Source organism: Melanotaenia boesemani, chromosome 13, assembly GCF_017639745.1.
Source record: "Melanotaenia boesemani isolate fMelBoe1 chromosome 13, fMelBoe1.pri, whole genome shotgun sequence".
NCBI lineage: Eukaryota > Metazoa > Chordata > Actinopteri > Atheriniformes > Melanotaeniidae > Melanotaenia > Melanotaenia boesemani.
In genome coordinates this window covers 12182497-12202273 of record NC_055694.1, presented here as the reverse complement: position 1 = coordinate 12202273, position 19777 = coordinate 12182497, and the positions used below count along the sequence as shown (strand labels likewise).

Genomic DNA, 19777 nt, shown 5'->3' with positions numbered 1-19777 from the left:
TTTTGTTTTGTTTTTGTTTCAATGTTTCATTTTTCATTAATTTGACAAGACTCAGGACTAAACCTTCAGCAGTAACGTTGTTTTTCTGCATTAATGGTAAAGAATAAAGTCAGCAAATCCAGCTGAGCTTTGGGAAGAAGTTGCAGCAGTGAAATCACAATGTTCCTTGTCTCCTGAATGAAGCTAATCCTTTTTTTAAACCCCTATCATTTGCAGAGCACTGGTGCTCAGATACAGGTAGCAGGGGATTTGCTGCCCAACTCAACTGAGCGAGGGGTGACAATATCTGGGAATCAAGACTCTGTAATCCAGTGTGTCAAGCTCATCTGCACAGTAATCCTGGAGGTAGGAAGAATATTGTTCTTACCTTTATGCCATGCACCCACACCTAGCTGACATTTGTCAAAGCTTTACTGCTGTAGCAGTGTGAGGGAAATAATTGCTGTTGGGATGCATGTTTAAGTCTTGTCTTGCCATTGTCCACCTGACAGAAGTTAAGGTATTTCTGGTACAGTAGATTGCAGTCCTCTTTCTTATGTATCCTAATGGTCCTTATGAGCATGTTGCCAAGAAACTGACAACATTCAGGGTTAATCCTCATGTATCAGTTTGAACATGCAAAGTATTCAGCCACTTTATTGCTTGGACCTTCTGTTCTGGAAACAAGACATCAGATGGAGAAGAAAAGTGCCACTCTAGTGCTACTCAGAGGTCAGGGCTGAGTGTTCTTAAAGAAGACACTAAGCTGCTCACAGAAAACAAAGTGGCCTGCAGCGAAATCTGTCCACCTTTAGACAACAGCTCTCTTGAGAAAATTGAGCAGAAAAAGAGAGAAAAACAACCCTAAGCACAGTTTTCCCTGTGTGTTAATAGAAGTACACAAGTGCTTTTTTGTTTTAGCATTGCAGCTGGACCTGACTAACTAATTGCTAGTTTGATCCAGTTTTTCCAGGGCCTTCTTCAAAGGCTTGCAAGTTTCATTAGGATTCTGTACCAGCGGCATCTTGCTCTCTGTTCCAAGATTTAAATTATGCAAAGTTATACAAAGAATTTGCTATGACTACTGCTTCATATTTTAAATCCAAAATATAACCAACTCAACAGCAGCTTGTTAGATCCGTAGTGTCATGTACACTGTATATTTTTATTTGGTGTTTAAAGAATTTTACCTAGCATGTCTCCTTGACAGTGAACACTTGATTTGAGTAGATGGTGAGCCTCTGCAGTCTTAGGGCGTACTACACAGTAAAGCATAGAGCTATTATCCACAGAGCGCACTCACTACATTGTTTTAATTATTCAGTGAATGACTAATATTATCAAAAGAAAAAACAGGGCAAGGGATAATGTCGACGTCATTAGCAGTATATCACATCCTTAATTGTTGCAGTATCTTAATGTTCTGAGGAGTTTAACAACATTATTGCTCGATTCAACCAATGTAGGACTCATTCAGTGGTAAAACATGCCTTTATAGTTACATTTTTTGTCACATCCTCTGACCCCTCCACATGTTTTAACTCCTTAGTCCCCGCCGAAGGGTGCCACCATCCCTTATAGGCCGAGTCCTTCACCAGCTGCTCTCCTCATCGCAGGAAACCAGGTGAGAAAATGAGATTTGACCTCACACATCAGGCAGCAAATCAATTGCACAGTGGTTCTCAAAGCACAAGTGTAGAATGGGAGCTTTTTGTTGTAGTCCAATGTGCTGGACAAAATTAACAGGTAACCCCACAGAGAGAAATGTAAGGGAATTACTTAAATTCTTGCAAATAGTTATCGCATTTTATGGTAATTAATATGATTTTTAGGGGGAATATTTTGCCAAAAAGAAGAAAGCTTCCATGGTGAGATGAAAGAAAAAGTCAGGGGATCATCAAAGTCAGTGAGATATGTTTTAGAACATGAATGTCTGATTGAATTTCCAGTTTTCAAATTGATCATTTTTACCTCTGTTATGGTTTATCCAAACCTCTACCAAAGATGTTCTAAAGTATAATTAGGAATTCAACTGTTATCATAGTAATTTTATTTATTTTTTTATTTTTTTATTTTTTGTAAGAACTATTTTGTGATTTTGCTACTCTCTATAGCATCATAATTATTTTTTTCCTAAATATTTAAACAGTATTTGTATAATTATTTCAGGTAAACTCAGAATGTTCTGACTTTAAAAATGATTCATCTTTACAGATTATTATGCAAAACCAAGGCAACCATAGTATACTGTAAAACCTATTTTCGCTTTGTCTGTTTTTTGTTAGATAAAAAGACAGGTTATAGAGTGCTGTAGTATTGTAGGTTGTCAGATATGTTTGACATATATGGACTGAATAGTAATTTATACACTTTCTCTTGTATGACAAATAGAAATGCAATGGTGAAATTAAAATATTTAAAATTTTGCTGGGAACCCCTGGAGGTTCCTTTCTAAGAAGTACTACTTGGATAAAAAGTCTGAGAGCCACTGGATTAAGTATTTGAGGCTGACCTACATGAAATTACATGGCTACTCAAGAATATCCGCATGACGATTTGCCAGAGTTCACCTTCTTCATCGGATTCTTTGCTAAGTCCTATGTTATGTCAAGGCTCATGTCGAGGGTCCTCAGTGGGGGACTGAGTGGTTTTTGTGCGTACATGAGGGCGGGGTTGAGAATTATGGATGCTGCTGTTTGAGAAGGGGCAGATATCCGCCCTCCCATGGAGCAAGTCACAAGATTAGCAAGTGTGACTGGAGACCTGCCGTCTCCTCTGGCTACAGCAGCAGCAGCCAGATATTCTGCATAGCTGTCAGCAGTTCTGACGCTGTTTTTGCTGCTTCAGAGTGTGGTCAATTTATGGAAGGGCTTTGCTTTGTTTTTTTTATATATAAATTCCTTATAATAAGCAATAAAATTAAACCTGGGGCATGATCCCAGTCACTGAGAGATGAGTTTTATAAAGCTTGCACAGTGATGGGGATGTATAAATCTTTGAGAAAATTAGGTGGAGTGGGAAGCGGTCTGTGGATGAGTCATAGCCTTTAAGCCTGTAAGGTGAATGGAAGTGTCAGAAAAGCAGGCTCGAGAGACCATCTCAAACCACATTTGATCTGCAGCAACAGCCAAAATAAACTGAAGGTTGGAAGATTTTATTCATCATTTTCACATTTAATTAACAGCTGAAGGTTTTTGGATAAGCAGAAACAAATGTAAACACATATTTACTCACACTAATCCTCAGTCCAGTTGGGAAAGCAATGATACAAATTATCAACCAAAAGCACTCAGAGAGCACAGACCTCCACAAAGCCATAGTTTTTTTGTTTTTTTCCCCAATGATTGTGGGCGTTATTTTTTAACTAAAAGCTCTAATGGCAAAAATAGTCCTATATCCCAAAGAATCATTTTTTAAAAATCCTGTATCCAGGCAGTGATCTGGATCATCGAATCTAATCACTTGTCCCATATTCCATTTCTGAGATTTCCTGAAAATTTCATCAAAATCCGTCCATAACTTTTTGACTAATGTTGCTAACAGACAGACAAACCAACATCACTTCTTAGCGGAGGTAAATATGGAAATATTACATTATGTGCTTGTCTCATGTGTTTCTGTGTTTGCAGGTTTTTGAGGCATCAGAATTTGCACCTCACCCTCTGTACTCAGTCACCCAGGGTGGCCTGGACCTCCAGCAGGTAACTGAACAATCATTCATGTAAAGTGTGTGAATAATCTCCCTTCTTCTGATTCTCTGTTGGAGTCAGTTTGTTTTAAACTTGGGATTTTAAACTCCCCTGTGGAGCACAGGAATGAATGAGGGCTATGAGGATCTGAGTGCTGAGTGAGACCAGGAGTAGCACAGAATGTGTAGAGTTTCACAGTCCATCATATGGCATGAGGCATTAAAAACAACAGCTGAGCGTAAGCTGCAGCTATTGTTCTAGTCTGTCATAAGAGCTATAACCCCTCCTGAAACTTGATGCCATCACACATCACTGCCATAGCTTTGCCATCTCTTTTTTAGTCCTGCCTAGCTCTGCACCAGAAACATTTTTAGGAATATTCCTCTCATGACAGCAATAACAGCTACTGTCATGATACTGGAATGGAAACAATAGTGTCTAATAGTGTCTAACAGTGGGTAATGGGATACAAAGACTTTACAGTTGGGATCATTCATGCAGTAAATGACAGGATTATTGCAATGAATTTGTAGTGTTTGCATTCTCATATAAACACAGTTCCAATCTATTGATGCAGAGGAAGGATGAGCTCTTCTCTCCATTTTATGACCATATAGGATGGACTAGTAATAGAAGCCAGACTGCTGGCGTCAGACAGAATTGAGTTAAGCTAAGTGCTGTCTGGTAGGGACATAACTGTAACGAGGGAGGGCTGCATAGACACCATCCTTACTAAATTAGATAGATAGATAGATAGATAGATAGATAGATAGATAGATAGATAGATAGATAGATAGATAGATAGATAGATAGATAGATAGATAGATAGATAGATAGATAGATAGATAGATAGATAGATAGATAGATAGATAGATAGATAGATAGATAGATAGATAGATAGATAGATAGATAGATAGATAGATAGTGTGTCCTTGGCAATAAAACTGTTGTCCTCCTTTCCAAAACAGTTGTCTTCTTTTTTTACTTTTTTATTCCAGAAAGATTACAGCTTAGCCTTTTTGTAATATTGGCTTTTTCTGACTGTTTTTACATTTTTTAGTAATGTCCTTCATGACATTTGCCAATCAAGCTCCATCTGCTTCAGTGTGCAGCATAATTTACAGCAAAAACACTACTTTACTTTGGGATCAGCCTGGAGCTCTTCAGATGTCTTCATGGGTTCTTGACACAATCTAGAGTTAGCACCATGTCCTGAAACATAACTGGGACACCAACATATCTTGTGGTTGTCTTGCAGCCTTTGTATTTGTTATATTTATTGATGAGAACATCTCTGATTGACCTTCTTTTCAGTGTAAAAATGAAACAGGAAGCAAATAGTTTCTTTTTAGTCAGTTCATCCATCATTCATTGGTTTCTACAGGTTATGTGAGCATTATTTATGTAAGGGATGATGCCCAACGAGGTGTCCATGATCAGAAATGAATGGATGACACGGAGGTGTGAACAATCAGCTAGTGCAATAATTTAAAACAATAAGGCTTGTCTAAGATAATGAAAATGTGATGACACATCACATTGTCTGCATGCTTCTCTTTACCAAACTACAGCCAATAAGAAATATTACATCCCATTTTTTCCATAAAATGTTTCTTTGTGAGAGTGGGCTATAAGTCCCATAAAATTTTAAAACATATTTTTCCCCTTATTTGTGCTGGTTAATATTTAATTGGCATTTTTTTATATTTATTTATTTATTTATTTATTTTTACCAAATGTTCTTTTCACCAAAAATTAAAAACTGATTGACTTTTTTTTAGGCATCTTTTGCACATGAAGCAAAAGAACTCGAAAAAGGATGTGAATGCAGTGTCTGGCTCTCACAACACTCTCCTGAGTTCAACAGAAACAGCTATATATTGTTGAAATAGTCCTCATACACTGTAAATATCTGACAGGGATATTGTCCAGAGCAATAGGGACATGGCAGGCAGAGATGTTCTCCCTGAATCTTTTATAAGCCATTTTTAATGCTGTGAGCACCGCAGGCAAAGTGCTGTTGACCTCTATTGCATTGGGGTGAAGTGACAAATATCAGAAATGAATATTTCTAAACCAGGTCGAAACAGCTATTTGTGTGAGATTGTGGCAAGTGTTGTTTCTGTTATTTAGAAAGAAAAAAAAGGCACATATTGACAGTTAGGCTCTTTCATTAGGACACTGCTGATTTATTGCTTGCGTGTGTGACGTTTTTATTGCTGCAATTTAACTAATGCAGGTTGCTTTCTTTCAGGCCTACACTTTGCCAAACCAATATGGCATTCCACACTCAGAGGTATGTCTGTTTTTTGGAAACATTCTTATATAATATTGAATTTGGAGGGGTTTTTTTTTGTTTGTTTTTGTTTTTTTGTTTTTTGGGTTTTTTTTTATCTCTGAATCAGCATTGTTCATGTTTGTTCTACAGCTGGCCAAGCTGCACCAGCTGTCAGTGCAGCAAAGCCTGAGTCCCATTGCCCAGCCTGCCTCTACAATCATGCCTGGTATGAATGCAGTATTAGTCAGGGTATCATTATTCCATCAATCAAGATCTGTAATTTTTTTCTCCATCTGTAATCACTCATATAATTTTAACCTGCCCAAAGGTGTGTGAAGCTGTTATTAGCTATGCTGATAATGAGCTTTTGTCAGTAAGGAGGGAGGAAAAGAGGTGGTGTCTTAGCTCTCTTTTATCTGAGAGAGAAACTATTATATGCACCGATATATTCTGCAGAGTCAGACAACTGGAAGCAAGACGAAAGACTGAATGCTGTGTTAAACATCAGCCCATTTAAATGGAGATTAACTCCTTTACCATATCTGAAAGTTTTCTGCTGAAAGGGTTTTCTTAACATGTCAGGGGTGGTTTGTATGACCAACTAAAGGAGCTAAATTACTATTTAAAATGTCTGATATATCAATTGTATTCACTTGATGCTTGTATTTTCTCTCACCAGGGATGGACTCAAACTCTCAGACATCTCAGGAGCTGCTTATTCCCAATGATGTAAGAAAAAAAAATCTATTCATAAAGCTGAGCTTTGTGTTTTCAATAGTACTATTTTCCACCCAGTCTTCATTTTACATGTAAACACTGCAGCAGCAGGTGACTCACTGCAGCCACAAAGACATTGCACTGTGACTTCAAAAGAGATGAAAGGCATGGCGGCAACTTACTAATTATCCTCATTATTCTAACCTCAGACTATACCAAGGTTAAAGGGATTTTGAGCTGATATAGATCCTTTCGCAGTATTGTGTGTGCTGCAGTTGCAATGTCTTAGAGTGACTCCCATGAGTGATCAGTAAATCCTCTCATGTTCCCTGACCTACTTAGAATCTGTCTGCTGTCAAAACAGCCAATAAGAAAACAGAGAAAGATCTTTTCCCTCTTCACTTTGTTTCCGCCAGGGTTTGATGAAAAAACTCTGATCTGAGAGCAGAAATCAGAGGAAAATTTTAAGTCCAGCATCCAGCCTGGCTGGTTTGGTCAGACAATGACAGCAGCTCTGGCTGTTCATTGTTGTTTCAGCTGAAAAATAAGTGAAATTTAAAAAATGGTAATGAAGGCATTCATAATTTAAAATTTAATCTTCCACTCATATACCCAGAATCATTCACAAGAATGAAATGTTGTTCAAAAGATTAACGGATAATACTGGGGTTTAAATGTTTTAAACAGCTGGGCATTGTGGTGTCGGTAGTGATTTTGTTCTGGACTGTTTTCAAATATAGAGTCCAAGAATTTACGGTATGGTGGTTCAAAATACTCCTATGGTTGCATTATTTTTCTTTCTTTTTTTCTTTTTGTTTTGTTTTTTGCAATGAAAAAGCAGAAATAAACACAATTTTCACTTTGCTGACAAGAAAAAAGAATCAAATTAAACACAGTATTGATTAATTAGGTTTCACTGTAACATGTAGGACATTTCCAGATGCCTCAAACATTTCTAAAATGCCTGAACCCCTCCTGCAAGTAAACCCCCACATGGCAAGCAGCACAATGCATCAGAGGAATGAGGGAACCCAGTGTTGTATGTGACAGGGACAGCTGTGAGCTCCAGTCATTGTTCCAGAAGAGAGGACTTACAGCCGTGACTGAGCCTCCTCAGCCCCTCCGTCCCCCCTTAGGCTGGCCGTGCAGCGACCACACAATCCCACTCTGTGCTCACACGCCGAATGCTGAAGGAGACCAGTGTGCACACACAGACGCTTTCAGAAACTGCTTACACCCAGTCAGCACTGTGCTGCACCTCTGTGGAAGAGAGAGGATTTAGCCGGAAGAATAATGGTTGCACCCTTTCCCATCCCATCTCTCTTCCCATGTCCTTTTAAATGACTGCCTCAGCAGGAACTCAAAAATATATAGGACACATGTAGTTTAGGACCAGGAGGCTGTGCAGCATGGCTGTTAATGACTGCTTAGAAAAAATAATCATCTGTGAAATGTATCTTTGTTTATATTTAACTCTAGTTTGCACAGCTATTTTTATTTATTTATTTATTTATTTTTTGTGGTTGTTGGTACAGAAATGACAACCATCTGAGGTCATACACACTAAAGTGGGCAGGCTGTTGACAGCTGGCATCTATTGACAGCTGCTAGAGATTTTTGGTCTCAGTGGGAGAGAGGCGTTATCAGTGATATGAGGTCTGTAGCGACCATTGTCTCTTGAGTTGCTCTTTAGGCTTGCTGCTCTCCATGCATCCATCCCCAACCCCCAAATAAACTGCTGAGCCAATAATAGTCAGGCAGACCAACCAGGTCACTGTGACTGATCAGACATTGTGGACAGAGCTGCTTACTTCTCTTTAAAGGAATGTGAAATGCAGAGAGGACAAGTACAGCACAACATTGCCTTTGTCTGAGGACTGTACGTCAGTAAACATCAGTCGCTGTGAAACTTCCAGCACACTCATGCACTACAAGCACTTCATCACTGTCTGGTATACTTGCTATATATTTGGCAGCATAACCCTTTGGCTCAAGCTCCTGACACCCCTGCACTTGGGCTGATATGTGGCTGCAGGCTCTGGTTCTGCTAAATATCCATTGTCACCAATCGGCAGGGGTCCAGGTTGGAAAACATAAGCAGAACAAAAGTGTTAATGTATTTTAGAAAGCAATGAAAATTGTGTGATTGTCTAATCTCCTTTCAGCAGAGAGAGCACTCAAACCAGTGGGACTGTACGTTATGTATTTGAGTTATTTTCCCACTATGTTTTCCATTAGTGCGGAGATGCATCTAGCTGGCGTGTGTTTGGGAAGTGATTTGTTTGGGAAGTCATCACCACTCTAAGGAATCAATAACCTTTTAGCTACTCAGATTAATGAGAGGCAAATGTGCCTTCTCTCGTCTCTTTTACTCGTGCGGACACAGTTGCAATTAAGGCACACTTGAGGGGGGTAAAAAAAAGTGCATTTGACATTCATGATGGATGACTAAACCACTGAAGACAAGCAATGTATTTGCAATATTTGAAGTGGTCTGCATTAGGTCAGCTAAACAGCTTTTTATTTTTTTATTTTTTTACCTTTTCTTGTCAGAGTCCCTTTCATCAGCAGAACCAATCTGATAACTAAGAAGAGCTTTGTTCAGATGTTAAGATCCTTTAAACCGAGTGTGTTTCATTCTTCCGGCCAATCTGTCACCTCTGTTCCCCTGTAGCTGATTGGCTCAATCATCGGCCGTCAGGGAACTAAAATCAACGAGATCCGGCAGGTATCAGGAGCTCAGATCAAAATCGGCAGCCAGCTGGACGGAACGAGCGACCGCCATGTCACCATCACAGGAACACCAGTCAGCATCAACTTAGCCCAGTACCTCATTACCTCCTGGTAAGGCCCAGTTACACAAACAGTCATCTAATGATCCGCTGCGGGAAGCAGGTCTTTTGAGAAATACATTTGTTTAAAAGGGTCAGAGGTCATCCTTTAAGTCAGTGTGAGATATGACTTTCTGCTGCTGCTAACTGTACTCAAAGGAATAAGGAAAAGCAATATGTTGTATATTAGTGCAAAAAAATAAAATAAATAAAAAAAACATTTTATTGCAGTGAAGATTTTAGAATATACCCAGCAGAATTAAACAAGCAACATACCAATGCTTTTTAGTATTAGCTTAAAAATCAAGATAAACAAAGATCATTCTTACATAAGCATTTGTGGCTTATTGAGAGTTGCATTTACTTTATCACTGCTTGTTATCAAACCCCAACACTGCATTTGTAAACATGAATATGATGATGCTGTACTTTTCTTACAAGATTCCTTTCTCTTATAAAAATCAAAACCTGCAGGAAATAACTGGAGTGGTGACATTTCCATATTAACACCTTAAACTTTAGCAACTTTGTTCAAGGTTTTATCTAAAATCATTCTAAAATTGAGTCAGTAGTCAACAAACGCAGACCAAACTGAACAAACTTGTGTTCTCTGGAAAAAGAGACACCTTGGAGAACTATGAAATACCACAGGTCTTTCACCAGGCCAAGGTGAGGTTTTTAAAATTTAAAAGTTCTGAATTTTTCCATTATCCATTTTAATGCTGAGAATTAGACTGAAAAGCAGCCGTCTAACAATGAATCGATTAAGTTATTTAATTTGGTCCTAAAATCTTCATCTGCAGGTTTATCTAATTCCTTGCAGCAGAAATGAAATACAAAAAGTGAACAGAGCAAAATTATGCCGCTTTTTCAGTGTATGTGCAACCTGAAACCAATAAATAAATTATGTCAGTTGTGTTTTTATAGGACATACAGCCAGACCTAGTACAGAGTGTAAGATATCAAATGAAAGAGATAAAGTTGTTATGAACCAAATATAGACATTTTTTATGCATTGTTTCATTTTAAATGGTAATTTACTACAGAATTACATAACTCCTAGGATAATATTTGATAACAAACTACAATAATGCAATTACACCTATTTATTAACCATGTTGTATGCCACAAATATTGTTATTGCATCACTGCGGAGTTGCAGACTTCTTAAATGTATTATCAGTTAAAATTTATGGTCAGAAGCAATTTCCATTTGATTACAAAAAAAGGGCTTCTCCTCAAGCAGAAATGAGAAGAAGGCCTAGGAGGTTTGGGAATACTATAATCATTCTGCATCCCCACACTTTTTTTTAATTTATTGTAGATTTGTAGTTTCCAGCCAAGCAGGCCCAAGTGGCATCACTTTCAATACTTTACCAAACATCTTACAGCTCACTCTTCACATATGCAGTAACTCTCTGCAAGACGTCTGCAAGAGCAGCTCTCTTTAAATCGTTTTCCAAAACTGCCCCAAATGCCGCAGCAAGAGTATAATCCATTAATTCCCTGTCTTGTCTCCATGTCTCCCTGTCCTTCTCCCCCTCCCATCACTGGCCTCACAGTTTAGAAACAGCTAAATCTACAGCCCAGGCAGCAACAATGGCGTCTCCAGTCGACCTCAACATGGCCTTCACCCAGTCAGCCTCTCCAGCTGCCTCCCCTGCACCCACTCTGGCCGCCATGGGCACGTTGACCCCGGCTCACATGTTGGGCACCCCGTATGGTGCCATGCCCCTCTCTGGGCTGCTGGGGGTGAAGTCTGTTCCCTTTCTGACTCTGTCCAGCCCCGCCCCCACCGTGGCCGTCTCTGCAGCACCCACTCACACCACTCTGGCTGCTTACACCGCCAAAATCTCCTCAGCCAACTGCATCAAAAAGCCAGAGAGACAAAAGTTTGCACCCTACTGATGAAGACTTGTGTGGGAAGTCTGATGAAGGACAGCTGTAGTGTAAATTCAAACGCCTGATGTAGCCCAATTCGCCAGAAGAGATGCTCCTGACTTTTATCCTATGATGCACCAACAGAGACCAATGGATGACGCCATTTAAAGTTATTTACAATTCTAGATAATTTGTGAGTTTCCCATGAATTGATGGACAGCGTTCATCATCATCACTGCATCACTGTTATTGACCATTAAATAAAGGGCTGGAACCTCACCTGAGAGATACATGTTAAACAGTTTTTTTACATGTGCATCTCAAGTTAGAGATCAGCCAAGTATTTATCCTTCAATAAATTTGTAAATTGTACTCAGATGACAAATGCTCTACTGTATGATGCTTTTATACAATGTCTGTTTGCCTCTTGAAGTTTTTAAGAAAATTTGTAAATGTCCGAGGGGCGTCTTTTTTTTTTCTTTCTTCTTCTTTTATTTTTTTTAAATAATCTGTGCTATGGTACTGTACTTTTACTTCAGTGTTTTGTCTGTTTTGTTTGATTTCATTTTGAATGTGCAACTGGGTTAATCTTTATTTATTAGTATTGTTTCCTTTATTAAAAGTCTTTGGTTCCTGATATGGCAGAGCTATCTGTCTGTATTTGCCTCCCAAGTCTGTTCATTTGCAAAAAAATAAGGGTCAAATGCATTGAATAGTGCTGGAACACATACAATTCTGATTAAGATGGTACTGCAGTAGATTCACGTTACTTTTGTTTCTTTACGAACAGCTTATCGTTGTTGTTAGCATAAATTATAAGAGATGCTTTTCATCATTGTGCTCTGATGCCCTGAACAATAACTGCAGAATGAAACAGTGTAGCTCCAGTAGAGCAAAGATCTCAGCCTCCATGACATATGTGTTAGTGTGCACATTCAGAGAGAGATACAGAATCACACACTGCTATGTGTTGGGTAGTACTCTCTCTGTGAGTCCCAAAGGACAAAATACAGCAAGAATCTAAGCCATTAGAGTTTGTGAGGAAAAGAGGAGAAAAAAAAACACAAACATAGCAAGATAACTGGGGAAAACGTGAGGTTCCACGGCGATGCTGTAAACACCAAATATCTGCATGCACTGCAGTATCATCATCCTTAGGAGAGGCAGCTTGGATCCTTTCATCCTAACACTTGTCTTTTTTTATTTATTTTTATTATGCCTGCTTCTTGAATGTACGAGACATTGAGATTGCACAGTTATTGTTTTCTAAAGATGTTCACTGTTTGAGGAAGACACAACTCACATCTCCATTTCAGACATTCAACTGAAGTACAAAGATGAGATCTATCGATCTATTTATTTATTTATTGCCTTTAAATACTAAATATGTCAATTCTGGATTAAAATAATTTGAACAAGCACATAAACAAAAGACATTATAAAACACGAGAATGCAACAAAATGCGAAACATTTTTCCAAAACAAAGTAATTAAAAAAAACAACTCTTAAGTGTTGTTTTCTGACCCATTGTGTTTGTTTCCCAATGTGATTACTGAAATGTTGCAGAGGTTTCTGTTTTGTTGTTTTTACCAAAATGTTGTGGCATTCTCACTTTCACTCCTTTTGGTTTTGCTGCTGTGTTTTGGCCCTCAGGGCCACTGTAGACTCAGCCTCAAATCAAACAGCCTGATATTTTTCATGTTTTTTTTTTTTTAAGAAATCATGATGTGCATAGTGGATCAAACAACACTTCTAACTTCTAACACTCACACCTTTTATTTTATCTATAAAAAGCCACTGTATTTTATTTCTTTATTCAATTTCCATTTTTAGAACAAACACAATTTGAGGCTCAATTTTGTTTTCTTTAAATATCAAAGTACGATGTTGTTGACAGCATGACTTTTGAGCTGGTGGGAGGAGATAGTTTAGCTGTCATTTTTCTGTAGTTTTGTCCTTTCATTTGAGGTAGACCTATGGGTTGTGTGTGTCCTTCTGCTATCTTACACACACACACACACACACACACATACACACATTCTGATTCGAATTCTGAATCTGATCTCCTCAGAGCTGAAGCCTGTAATGTTATTCAGTGATAAACATCGCCCTCTACTGTCCACTCAACAGACTACACTCAGAGAAAAGGTGAAGAGGAGTTTAGAGCTGATAAAAGATTGTCTTTAATGTTTGGCATTGTTAATGAATTCCATACCACAGCAGTTATGGGAGTAGGAAAACCACATTTACAACCAAACACTTTTTGATCATGCTAACACCATATATACAGGAAAGCACATTGAAAAGTGTATAAAGTATTTATATGAGAAGAATGGTGGAGACAGCCACAGTCTAATGGATTTGTCCTTTCCAAACACTGATTATAGATATTTATCAATTACATTGATCTCTGGAGTACATGTATATACACAAAACAACAATAAACCTTTTAGGGCTTTTGCAATAATTCTCAAAAATATTTCACAATACTGCTGTATGTACAATAACAGAATTTACATTGAAAAATTCTATTGTACCTATATTTTTAGTATCACTTCAGTTGCCAGTTTTCCTTATCAAACTGTCATCAAACTCACTACAGATACTCAAAAACTGTATATATCTACTAATCTCAACGCCAAAGTACAGCAGTCTATGCAGTACCTGGGCCTCCTGTCAGTATCTGGAATACGCTCACACAACTGATGATCTCACATACAAAAATAGATCTTGTCTAGTCCACTGACAACTTGATGTACAATAACACAAAGCTTCCACCTGCAAAAAACAACCAGGAAAACAAGTAATTGTTAAAATATTAGCTATATCCTTCCAACCAACTATGGGTTGTTCTTTTGTTCGTGGAACTTTTCTGTTCTGCGAACAAAAGGAAACCTCTCTGTGGGTCCGGCCTTCAGCGTTCTCTTGAAACACATCATCAGTTATCAAACAACAGAAGGTGATTGAGAAAGAGCTGCAGGCAAGATAAGAAATATTAGCGCTACAAAACAAACAACAATCTGAAACTAAAGCAGAATGAAACCATACAAAAACATCACTTGGTAGATATTAATTTTTTTTTTTTTTTTTTTTTTTTTTTTGTCTTTCAGGGAGTGTGTAGTGAACCGCGTGAAAATGGCTGTTGCTAAATGAGTTTCACACAGTCCGGACGAGAGGTCAAACTGCATCTGAGTGCACTTAAGGCAGGAAGGCAATTCCAATACTGTCTGTGTGGGCTCTGCGGCTGAACCATCAGTCCAGGTTCAACACTCACTGCTTAACATGACCTGACAGCCACACAGAGAAGGAAAAAGACGGAGGGGAAAAACAGAGAGCAAGGGAGTGGTGTTGGTGTTGGTTCTGAGTGTCCAGCAGTGGACTGAGGTGCAAAGTGGAGTCCTCGTTCTTCATTCACCATGAACATGAAAGCTGACAGGTGTTGGATGTGTCTATCCCTGTCCTCAGTTTCCCCCCAGCCTGCCGAACACTCTCATTCCTCTCCAGATATCTTTGCCACATAAAAAAGACCAACAAAAGACTTTTTTTTGACAGAAACTGAACTTAAAGCACCTAAACAAAAACCAGGATTGCAGCTTGTGCAGCAAAGGTAGAATATCTCATCTAAATACATTCATTTGGGTTTCCATACACATGGTATGGATGGGAAATCATCAGTGACTGTTCATGTCTCTGGAGACACCACTCCAAGATGGCAACCGCAAGTTCAACCTTAGAGACCTGCGATTCATGACAGCCCAGCAGCAACACATATTACAGTGCGCCATTTGATATGATTCACTATTAAGGAGCACTTAACAGTGTTTTTGAAAAACATAATGGGCGTAAGCCTTTGAAAACACTATAATGTAGCAAATTTATCAAAATAATTATTCATATATATGAAGCTTTTAAAGCAGAGAAGTCACTTCACTGTGAATAATCACCTTCTATAGTTTCTTTGTTATGAAAATGACATGAAGAGCAAAATTGAGGGAGTTCAGAGCTGATACTGCACTGGGGGTCATGTCAGTTATGATCATGGTTGTAATGTTTCACAAAACTGTTGTCATATTATTCTCAAATGAAAAAAACATGCTCACAGACAAGTTGTACAGTTGTGTACAATCAATATCAATTTTTGAACAAGTGAATCACTCATTGTTCAACAATGTTTGTGTTTTTTTTTGTTGTTTTTTTGTTTGTTTGTTTTTTGTTTTTGTTTTTGTTTTTTTATCGTATCTAAGAGGCCACGGTAAGCAGCGGCAACAGTTCTGCCTCAATGTGTAGCATCATGGAGATGTGCTCCTGCTCTATCCTTCATATGCACTGACATTAAAATACACAGTAACAAGGGTCAGCTGACAACATACCTAAAATTTCTGTTACTGCTCTGTTAACTCAGTGCAAATGAACGACAAGATGGATGTTAGTTAAATTTAGCTGAAGCCTCCCCATCACTGGGCTTCCTCATGCTCTTCACTGATGCACTGCTCCCATGCATGCTTCCCCTGGTCCTCCCTGTGGCCATGAGGGGAATGGAAGATCCTGCGGGGCAGTGGGATGGGCTGGGGGGGAAGGTCCTCCTCAGGGATGCAGCCCTCTCTCAAGTAGGGTTTTGGGGGAACCGCTGGAGGCTGAGGTCGTCGGTAAGGGATGTGATGAGGCCCATGAGTGGGAGCATGGTGGTGAGGTGGAGGGCCATGGGAGTGGCTGTCCAGCCCGGGATGGGCATGAGCATGAGGGTGCGGGTGGGTGTGAGGGTGTGAAGCAGGGTTACGGTAGTGGAAAGGGCGGACCGGATCCATGGAGTCGATTTCTGTTCCACCGTAGTGGATGTGTAGGTAGGGAGAGGTCAGGTACTCGTCAGGGGGGGACCATAGGTGACTGGGAAGAGGCTCCAAGGCGTCATTCCTGATGGGACCTGGATCTGGATACTGACCTCCAAAGTTACTCTCACTCAGAGAGGACACACCACTGCTGGCACTGCCTGACAGAGTGGAGTTGCTGCCACCCAATGCTGACTGAGGACTGGTGGGAGAGCCAGGAATGGGGTGGAGAGGAGACTGGAGAGACAGAGGAAGGGGGCATTACTGATGTGTGTATTGGTAACATTGCAACCGTAAGGGTTCACAAACATGCTATCACACAGTCTGACTCAAAAGCAAGAGTCCAAAATCTCTGTTAGATCTCACCTTTCGGAGAGATCTAACGGGCAGGGCAGGAGGAGGGTCGCTGTTCTGGTGGTGAAATCCATCACAGTGCATCATAAAATGTCCTGCAAAGATCAATTCATATTTAAAAAAATGTATGTGGAGTAAGACTTGTAAAAGTTTTAAAACAAATTTCTAAACTTGACCAGCTCAGTTTTTGCTCAGTTTTTGGTTTCTGCCAGTTGACAGCAGCTGTAAAGGCCCAATCAGCCGAGTAGACAAAATAAATCTGAAATGTATAATTTAACTGTGAGGTGAGATAAAAAAAAGTACCTGGCGGGAAGGATCTGGGTGGGACAGGGGGCATGATTCCCCCTCCAGTGGAAGCAGGCATGTATGACACCTGCTCCCTGTTCTCTCCATCCAGACTCCAGCTGCTGGGAGCAGTGGGAAAAACTGGAGGCAGAACAAAACTGTATAAACACATTGCAAACATTTTATGAACATGTTAATATTCACATTGTTGGGGAATTACCTTTCTCTGGTAGATTTATGTGAGTGTCAGTACAAGGCTTACAGGGACTAACTTGCTGAAGTAAGGCACGCTGCATGTGGTTGTTCTGAGAGGAGGACAAAATAAAAGAATAAATAAATAATGCAGGATTCCTTTCATTGTGTTATTCCAGAAAAACTCACATTCAAAGTCATATTGTGTATACATTTTTAGACCACTGATTAGAACATTTACTACCTTTCAGTAATGTTTCACTCATTGTGCATCAGGGATTTTTTACACATTTATATGCTGTTCTGATGCTGTAGGTCCGACCTACCTGCCCATTCTCTGCCATGTTGTAATACATAGAGTTGTTGGTTCTCTCACGATGAGACGGCAGAAGTATCATCACTTCTCGGTTGTGTTTGGCCTTATCGGGCAAAGATGGCGAGCCTGGTAACCGAAAGGTTACATGAATATATTATTTTATTGTTAAAAAGACTAAGCTCACCATCTCTGACAGTGATTTCTTCTTGTCTCAAAAACTACATAAATTTACTCTATTGATAATCTGAAGTGTGAATATTTAAGGAGGAATGGGTTAAAGTAAACGGCCTGAATACAGGCAGAGATACAGAGATGTAGAGTCCTTTACACAGTTACTGTATCTCAGGTGTAGCTTGTGTGACTCACCTCTGGCACTTGATGGGGCAGAGTTGATAATTTGAGAGGAGTTTGAGCGGATTGAGCTCAGACTGGAGGAGGAGGGACTCGGCTGGAAAATAGGGCATTTTCCAAATTATCAAATTGGTCTTATAGATTTTCTAGTGGGGGAAAAACTCATTAAAAGGGAAGTTAACATACTTTTTATTAACACAGCCATATGAATAAGTAAAGTTAACAACAAAATTTGATATTAAAAGTACAAATTATATCTATATTTGCATTTTGACAAGGCCAGTTTTCACATTACTTCTGTCATCCAGATGATAATAAATTCTACAATGTGAATGTTGTCCCTTTCAGTACCTGCATGTGTAACGCCTCTTCAGGATGCTCCCCCATGAGGCCATCAGTCATTATGACCAAGTTTCCTGCCTCACTTGATGTGTGAGAGGACAGGGAGGATGATGAATGACGGATTGAACCCTGCAGGTTCAGAGGACTGCAGAAGAGAGATAATACTTGAGACTGCAAAAAGAAGTACTTTATTCACTGTACCTGTTTCTAAAATCTCAGTTCAATATTTTAAGTTGGATTTAGTTCATACTGCAAGTTGCATTCTTACAGCTTTATTTATAGAACAAAGATGTACTGTGGGCATTGCTGTTTGGTATATCAGACCAAATGAGTTTAATTTTCAAGGAAGTGCTGCAATGCTCACCTGAACATTAAGATATCTGTTTAGCAGTTCAGAAAATGCAAGAATGGACTGAAAAAGACTTTCAAGTATGAGCACTTCCTAAACCCTGGGCACACTTTTCGCTGTCCATATTGGATTGGTTTGCAGAGTTAAGGTGATAACTATTTCAGTTATGATTTTGGTTGCATTACTGACCTGTGTCTGTGTATGAGGCGCACACTCTCAGGGCTCATGTGGTTGTGGGAAGAGAGGATGCCTCTGGGAGAATTAACCCCTGGGCAACCAGCTGGGCCGAATCGATCCATGTTGGGAACAGCCTGCTGAGACCCAGTCATATACTGCTCTGAATATTTAGACTGCTCACACATGCAATGACGCATTTACATAAAAAAAGCACTGTGCACTCGGCACACAGAAAACCCACTGCTGTCTGTAAAGGTTGCAGTGTGCCTGTTTGTCAGCAATAACTACAGACTGTATATAAAAGTGGATAATAGCTCAGTGAAGCTAAAACATCTGAGTAACTTTCTAGCAGGGGTATGTTTCAGTAACATTCCTAGTGCAAGCTGGCTTCATTTTTATACAATGACAAAAAATAGTGCATACAGATTATGTTACAGTCAAGTTAAAGACATTTCAAACAATAATGTGAGAACCTGAGTCACATGTGAATCCACTTACATGGTGTAAACCTGTCCTCATCATGTGGAACTGATCTACAAGCTTTTTGTGCAGAGGGCGCATCTCCGGATGCACCAGTTTCTCATGAACAGCCAGCCCCACACCGAGAATGTGCACCTGTTGTCAGAGAAAATGATAGACAGTAGTAAACTAAATGTTTACCTCATTATGTCTCTGTGTTCACTCAGTAGTTTCACATATGCTGAACTTTTTAAGGTGAGTCAAACCTGCTCCTGCATGAGATCCTTCAGATGCGTGATCCTCTCTGTATCCTCTGGATGACTGCTGATGTAGTCCTTATCAAAGAAGGCCTGGTGTAAGGGATCAAACAAAAGATAAAGATTACTCACAGCTCCAATTCATCATTTGCAATTTACTCTCCCTCGCTTTGCTCTACCTCCTGATATCTGGCAATGCCTCCGTTCACAGCAGCATCTATGACGCCATTGAGGCACATGCTGAGTGAGTTGATGTTGCCATGATGCTGCCTGTGTTGGTACTGGCTGATCAAAGTCCGCAGCTCCTGGGTCTTATTCTCCACCACATAAATGGCATTCTCAAGAGGGCTCACCTCCACCTGAAAACAGTAAATGTTCACCCAAGTTTTTATATAACGGGTTATTGAGAATGTGTATTCAGACATGCATTATTCATTCTAATACTGATCTAAAGTCAGAGAGCTTGTTGAAACGGTCTAGCAAACATTGCTCA

General features: G+C 39.5%; 2 protein-coding genes across 4 annotated transcripts in view; one reads left to right on the top strand and one right to left on the bottom strand.

Moving 5' to 3' along the window:
* The window catches only part of LOC121651649 (poly(rC)-binding protein 4-like), a 33765-nt gene extending 20613 nt beyond the window's left edge, over positions 1-13152 (top strand). Inside the window, exons 7-14 of the mRNA XM_042004004.1 lie at positions 217-345; positions 1529-1603; positions 3609-3680; positions 5923-5964; positions 6097-6172; positions 6626-6675; positions 9338-9507; positions 11057-13152. Coding sequence (XP_041859938.1) covers positions 217-345; positions 1529-1603; positions 3609-3680; positions 5923-5964; positions 6097-6172; positions 6626-6675; positions 9338-9507; positions 11057-11402 — 960 coding nt within the window. The 3' untranslated portion in view covers positions 11403-13152. The remainder of the gene's footprint in view (positions 1-216; positions 346-1528; positions 1604-3608; positions 3681-5922; positions 5965-6096; positions 6173-6625; positions 6676-9337; positions 9508-11056) is intronic.
* A 391-nt stretch (positions 13153-13543) lies between these two features.
* Positions 13544-19777, bottom strand: part of LOC121651630 (dedicator of cytokinesis protein 3-like) — a 52222-nt gene continuing 45988 nt past the window's right edge. The window contains exons 44-54 of one of the 3 annotated variants that reach the window (XM_042003966.1): positions 19464-19643; positions 19294-19377; positions 19067-19183; positions 18581-18723; positions 18052-18187; positions 17716-17797; positions 17360-17475; positions 17062-17146; positions 16860-16982; positions 16569-16651; positions 13544-16439 (exon numbers count right to left, since the gene is read on the bottom strand). In XM_042003966.1, the coding sequence (XP_041859900.1) occupies positions 15831-16439; positions 16569-16651; positions 16860-16982; positions 17062-17146; positions 17360-17475; positions 17716-17797; positions 18052-18187; positions 18581-18723; positions 19067-19183; positions 19294-19377; positions 19464-19643 (1758 nt within the window). In that variant the 3' untranslated portion in view covers positions 13544-15830. The remainder of the gene's footprint in view (positions 16440-16568; positions 16652-16859; positions 16983-17061; positions 17147-17359; positions 17476-17715; positions 17798-18051; positions 18188-18580; positions 18724-19066; positions 19184-19293; positions 19378-19463; positions 19644-19777) is intronic. The other 2 variants (XM_042003967.1, XM_042003968.1) reach the window with 2 other exon arrangements.